At 39.1% G+C, this 7,007-nt stretch overlaps 1 protein-coding gene across 1 annotated transcript; it reads right to left on the reverse strand.

Moving 5' to 3' along the window:
- Positions 1-212: 212 nt before the first annotated feature.
- LOC112503411 (zinc finger BED domain-containing protein RICESLEEPER 2-like) lies at positions 213-5,752 on the reverse strand. The gene is made up of 5 exons (XM_025107448.1): positions 5,648-5,752; positions 2,987-3,670; positions 2,275-2,899; positions 1,011-1,138; positions 213-242 (listed from the first exon to the last, which is right to left on the reverse strand). The coding sequence occupies exons 1-5, from the start codon at positions 5,750-5,752 to the stop codon at positions 213-215; spliced, it is 1,572 nt and encodes a 523-aa protein (XP_024963216.1).
- Positions 5,753-7,007: the final 1,255 nt, after the last annotated feature.

Below are 7,007 nucleotides of genomic sequence, written 5' to 3' on the forward strand. Positions count from 1 at the left end.
CCGCCACTTTGGGGATTTTATGCCCACTGTGTGCACACTTACTATTTTAGCACATCAGTACTCGATGACTGAGTCAAGGTTGTCTATGATGATATGCATGGAGATAATCATTCCACCATCTTTCTTACGACCATTGATTGCGACATTATTGATGGGATGAGGACTAATTCTTTTGTTAAGGCGATATTCACTCCATTTCTTGTCTCGGTCATTCAGCTTCGTTGCTTTTTAACGTTCAGCTTCTGCAATTGACAGCAAATTAGCTTGGGCCTTAATAGCATTCACCATTTTTTAGACATTTTCTTTGGAAGAACTTGAGAAACAAGAGACTTGGCCTGCTTGAGGCTGTCCTCAGTCTGTTGTCATTGAATTTGAAGTTCTTCCTCAACCTTGAGTGCTTCGAGTCTTTCAGCTTCTGTAAGGAAGTCGAACTCACCACAACTAGAGGTATGAGGAGGAATTTTTACTCTAGTTTGGTCGAGTGACTCCTTAAGCTGAGTAATCTGTTGGTCGCTAGGAACACTAGAAGTTGGGTTTTCGGGTACCCATTCCTCTAGACGACCACAGGTAGTAGAAGGAATAGTAGAAGTTAATTGATAGAGAAAAGTGACGACGGCAAACCTGGTGGGTTCAGTATATTCTTGAGGATTGACAGGTCTGAAGGAAACTTTCAGATTTCCTTCTTCAGCAACACCTTTGTCTTTGGAGGAGGTGTTCTGGTTCTTTGGAGGAGTCTCTTTTTCGTTTTCCTTCTCCTTCTCCCCCTCCTCCTTGGATGATGAATCCCTGAGGTAGACTCTCTTCAGAGTGCTAGCTAGTTTGTTGTGGTATGGAACTGTGAAGTTTTCATCATCGTCGTCTTCATTGTCATCACCACCAAGATCTTTTCCAGCATCGGGAAAGGAAGGAGGATCATCATCTTCATCGTCATCATCATCTTCATCTTCCTTATCACCAGCATTAGCTGCAAAGGTGATAGGAAGGTCTTCATCTTGAAGATTAGCTATGACAGCATCATCAGTTTCCTCATCTTCAGCAACAACTTCAGCTTCATGGGAAGTGATGGCATCAGCTTCATTTTCTTCAGCCTTTTCAACTTGAGCATCAGCATCCAGTGGTGTTGTAGGGACAGCAGCAACTAGGGTTGTGCACAGGTCGGGTCAGATCAGATCAGACCCTATAAGGGTTAATCCGATCAGATTTTGGGGTACAAAAGCATAATCCAGAACATGCAGTTCAGGGTTCGGGTCATATCGGGTTTAGGGCACCTCGGGTTCGGGTGTGGTTCGAGTGAGATGCCTTCCACCCATAAAACACAGAAAGATATGGTAATAGCATATTCAAAATGGTAACAGCAATCCCATATCAGAAAGATATGGTAACAGCGCATTCAAAATGGTAACAACAAGTTCAAAAATGGTAACAGCAATCAAAATTAAAATGGTAACAGCAAGTTCAAAAAGATGACCACATGCCAAGCCATAGGCCTCTTTCGCATCTCCACCGTTTCACAACCGGTAGTCATTGTAAATTCACATAACACCAGAAAGTAACGATTATGTGATATAACAAGTTGAATTGTAAACAATGACCAACAACTACAGATCCCGTATTCTCCATTTTAACTAATAACGTGGTCTAGAACTACAAATCTGGACCTACACAAAGCGTCAACCAATGCCCACAATTTTTCCTTTTCAACTATGCTATTAAAGAAAACCCTTAAATGAGCTTCTTCTTTTCAAAAAACGACTTTAAATGCCATAGTTGCAAACCTGCCACCGATTAGTAGATGAACAATGAAACAAAACTCAACAATGCCATTCTTGAGTTTGTCTTGTTGTTAATTTGTTGCATATCTTGTTCCCTATAACAAGCATGCACAAAATGACATTATGTTTGAATCGCATGCAATCTGTAAACTTTGAAAGTTAAATGAACATGTTTTAGACTTCAAAATCAACTGAATGCACAACACATTATCTCTAGTTTCAGGGCCATAAATATCATATTATATAGCTCTACAAAGAATGAAAGAAATACCTTTCAAAGTGGCCACTTCTACAATACATCATCCAGCTCTCGATCATCTACATCAACTATTGGAACCGGAAGAGAATCTTCATGGTCAGTGACAGAACTTGAACTTCCAATTCTCATATTCATCATTTATGCATTTATATAAACAAATTAAAAGAAGTATATAATATATAAATATACGAATTCAAGTTGAAAAGGAATACAAAAATACTGAATACATAATTAATGTCGTACCTTTCTCAAACTTTTCAATATCATCTATGTTTTCTTCAACTGCAATTGGCTGACTAGGGCCTCTTAGCATGCCTTGTGTGCATATAAGGGATTCTATCATTTCAGGAGATAGAGAACTTCTAAAATTATCTAAGACCCTGCCACTAGTACTAAAAGTTGACTCAGATGCCACAATTGAAATTGGAACAACAAGTACATCTCTAGCCAATTTCGAAAGGATAGGAAACCTTTTACTACTAACCTTCCACCATCTTAAAATATCAAAATCGTTTGTATCATCTATGGTCGACTCACTTAGATAATGTTCGAGTTCACTCTTTTGGCTGAGTGAAGCCCCACTTTCCATCTTTTGCTTCTTTAGTTGGCTCTTTAATCTAGATTGTACCCTTCTAACAGGAACATTCTCACACTTAATGGGTGGAGGAGGCAACATATTTAGTTTAGAGTTTACCTTTTCAAAACATGACTTACCTTGATCCTCACCATACATTTGATTAAGCTGGACTTGCATGTACTCAACCTTGTCTCTAGGGTCCAATATATTGCCAAAAAATATAAGGAAGTTCATCTTATCCGGATCACCCCAATACTTACTAAACTTCTCTTTCATTTTACCACCCATTTCCTGTTCATAAATCAAAAATAAAAAGTTAGTAAACAACCAAATATATAAGTAAATATTAAAGGTTAAATTAAAGGAAGATAAACATACCTCTTCAACTTTCGACTTAGATTGTAACATATCGGCAATAATGCAACTCAAATCTGAAATCTCGATTAAGAAAGAATTTGAGGTGACATAAAGTGAGCCAGAAATTCTAATTGTCATCTCATAAAATGTCTTAAAAAATATGACCATGCTGTCAACAGATAACCAATGAACATATAAAGGCACAGAATCACCCAAATCCAAAGTGAAGGCGTTATCACTACTCTCATACGTTTCAAAAACTTGTCTGTAAGCTATTGCGGTTCGAAGCATCATATAGGTGGAGTTCCATCTTGTTGGAACAACAAGATATAAGGAACTTTTCTCTTCCACTTCAAGCAATTCTACAAGTTCTCTAAACTTCTTCAACCTAGATGGAGAACCCTTCACCCACCTAATGCAATCCTTAATCTTCTTAACTGATGTATCTGCTAATTTCAATCCATCTTGTACAACCAAATTTAGAATATGAGCAATGTATCTCATATGTATGTACCCTGCCCTAGTAGAAGAACCACCCCAATTCACCACCTTCTTCTTAGTGAACCCAACGGCAATATCGTTGCTTGATGCATTATCAACTGTGATGGTGAAACTATTTTTTACTCCCCAATCAAGCAAACAACTCTCTGTGGCCTTATCTATACTTTCCCCTTTATGTGAATGTATACGCACAAATGAGATGACCTTCTTATTAGTTTCCACTCATCATCAACAAAATGTGCAATGACACACATATAATTGGTTCTTTGAACAGATGTCCAAGTATCAATAGTCAAACTAATGCACTGTGTGTTTGACTTAAACATTTTCTTAGGGTTCATCTTCTCTTCAAAGTAAATACTAAATATATCCCTATTAACTGTTCATCTAGAAGGGATCTTAAATCTAGGGCATGCAACTTCAACAAACTGTTTAAAACCCCTCCCTTCAACAAACCTAAATAGAAGTTCATCCATTATAATCATTTTAGCTAATATCTTTCGAACAACCTCTTGGTTAAAAACCTAAGATGTCAAAGCACCATCACTATTATCAGATTTTGAAGATTGAAATGCAAGAATGGACTACTTTGTTTTCTTTAACATGTGGATTCTTTAAACTAGCGTACATGTGGTTATTTAAAGAGGAAGTACCATGCTTTTTAGCCTCAAGCTGCATATACTTTTGAACAATATAAACACTTACCTTTAATGACTAGCCCATCCTCGTTTAAAATCTTCTCAAAATGGTCCCATAAATGAGATTTGGATTCTAACGTTTTCCTTTTCCTTGTACTTTCCGGAACAATTTGAGTTACGGTAGGATTAGATTGTAAAGGAGGAGCTTGATGACTGTTACTTTCGGACTAAGACATGCTAATTTTTTCCATCTATAATTCTAAACAATTAATAACAAGAAGAATGAGCAACTCAACAAAGTGTTCTTTTTCAAAACAAACCAGTTTTGGCAAAAGTTGATCAAGATTGGTCAAAACCATTAAAAAATCAACTAGCTAATCAACAATTCAAATAATCAACAAATCAACTAATCAAGTAATCAAAAAATCAATGCCAAAGGCAACTGAGTGAGGCTTCAACACAACATAGGTGAAGATCACATGGTTTGGATGTGGATAAGAGGCTCAGCTTGGCAGGTCCCCTTAAAGGGCTTAACTTAAGTGATTTATCAATTTCAAAAAAATTAGGTTACAATATCACAGGCCAAAAAGAAAACAAAACACCAGTTCTTAGATCTTATATGTATATATATACTTCTCAACAGCATCATATTCAGTCCAAATACATGGTTTGTTTTCTACTTCTTTATGCTCCTGTAAATGATAGTGATATAATGACCACTTGACCCGGTTTCTTATTCTATGCAATGATGGATGCCATGCCTACTTGTATTATAGCAATGTGACGTTTCATTAAAACTATATCTAGTTGAAGAAAAGCAAAGTCATCATACATGTTCCATAACCTGTTGAAGCTAAAGCAAAATAGTAGCTTCTAGTGAAACATCATCTGACCAAGAACTAAGGGAAGAGCTCTCTTGTACATTTAACAAACCTATTTGCCCAAAGCCTAAAGGTGCATAAACAGACACACTTTTCTCAATTTACAAACAACTAGTTCATTAACATTGTTAACATGTGAGAGTCAAGAAGGTAATCAAATAATCAACAAGGGCTCGAGAGTTACCTGTTATCTCGTGGTCCTCGTCAACAACAAGCCAGGTCGCATAGACGCAGACTCACAGAGTCACAACTCACAAGGGCTCAACCGCTCGAGAGTGTTGGAGACTTCGAGTCTTCGAGAGATGCAGAGGGTCAGAGATGAGACCATATCACATTCGAGTCTTCCAAAGAATATGAGGTTTGAGTCAAAGATGAGACTCATCGGCGTAGGGCGCAACACTCAACAGGCTTAGGCAAGTTGGCAACACGGCAGGTCGACAGCAAGTATGGCAATTGGCAAATCCCTAAATCAAAGATTCAAATTCCAAAATAACCCCTTTTTTATTTTCGGGTTTCAGACGGGTTCGGGTGGTGGATTTAACCACCCTACCCGATCCGCCATACCCGATGTCTTAATCGGATTCAGATTTCGGTTTTCTTCGGGTAAACATATTTGGTTTGGGTCGGTTTTTTCAGTCAGGTAGTTCGAGTAATTCAGGTACGGTCGGCTTTTGCAAAGCCCTAGCAGCAGCTAGGTCTTTCTTCCCCTCTTTGTCATCAGCAAGACAAGAGGTGAGGTCATCAAGACTTACAACAGTCATATCCATTCGCAGTTCAAGCTCGACCAGAAATTGAGCTTGAAGAAGACCAAGTTCGACCACTTGATCCAGCAATAGGTGATCCTCAGTTGTGAAAGAGGGTGCACGAATTGGCACCAGACATCGAAGAAGATCCAATATCTACTGCAACATCTCCCCATGCTTCGTAAGCTGAGCCTGCGCTTCATCGGCTTTGCTGTTAAGAGGAGAGATAGCCTCAGCATTGGTGCATACATCGTCTTGCACCATAGATAGTAGTTCCTTCACATCATTGACTTCAACTTTGACAACTAAAAGGTCAGAGGAAAGGTCATTCCTGAGAGGCATGTCTTTATGGACTTGGTTCATTTTCATCAAGACAGTCTCTACTATTTGGAGAATCAACATTACATCACCAACCATGTTGTATACTTCTTCCATGGATGGAGATCCTTCATAGAAAGGACCTGAAAAAGAAGAGGTTTGAGCATAAGATAACTCAGGGTTAGAAGAAATAAAGGGATAGTTGGTAGAGTACCTAAGGGGTCATTAGCACCATCTGAAGGATTGATGCTAGTTCTCTCCTTGTTGCCTTTGGGAGGATAGGCTTCCATTGACTGAGCCATCTCGAGAGGAGTGACCTCAGAATCTATGGTGATTGCATCATCAGCGAGGACAATTACTGATGAATTATCAGCATGTGTCAAGACCAAAGAAGGAGGAGAAGAGAAGATGGCTGAGAGTGGTGGAAGTGGGTGTTCAGCAGTGGGTATGCTGATATTCACATCTTTAGTGATTTGGGTCACTTAGGCAGTTGGGAGAGGAGCCATATGTATGACAGTCACTGAAGAAATCACTGAAGAGCTAGGAGGGGTTATAACAGAAGTTTCCTCGGGGGTAAGGCTTGTTTCAATGACTAGAACCTCTTGAGAGGTAACAGCCAGGGATATGGGTATCCCCTTTTTGGATTTCTTGGCCCTCGAAGGAGAACCAAGAGATGTTTGAGAGGAGGATCTCTTAGACGAGAGGGTGGTGGTGGTTGGATAGAGTGAGGGGGGTTTGCCATAGTCTTGACCACCGGAGCAAAGGAAGAAAGACATACTGGCACAGTTGGAGAAGATGAACATACTAGCACAGTTGGAGAAGATGAAAAAGCACATGCACGAACAGTTGCAGAAGATGAAAAAGTACTGCAATGTGTGTTGCGCGAGGTGTCCAAAAGAGATGAATGGGCAACATTTTCAAATTTAAGCTTATGATCCAAGATTCTGGATCCAAACCTGTA

Source organism: Cynara cardunculus, unplaced genomic scaffold (assembly GCF_001531365.2).
Source record: "Cynara cardunculus var. scolymus isolate 2C unplaced genomic scaffold, CcrdV1 Un_Scaffold_2961, whole genome shotgun sequence".
Classification (NCBI taxonomy): Eukaryota; Viridiplantae; Streptophyta; class Magnoliopsida; order Asterales; family Asteraceae; genus Cynara; species Cynara cardunculus.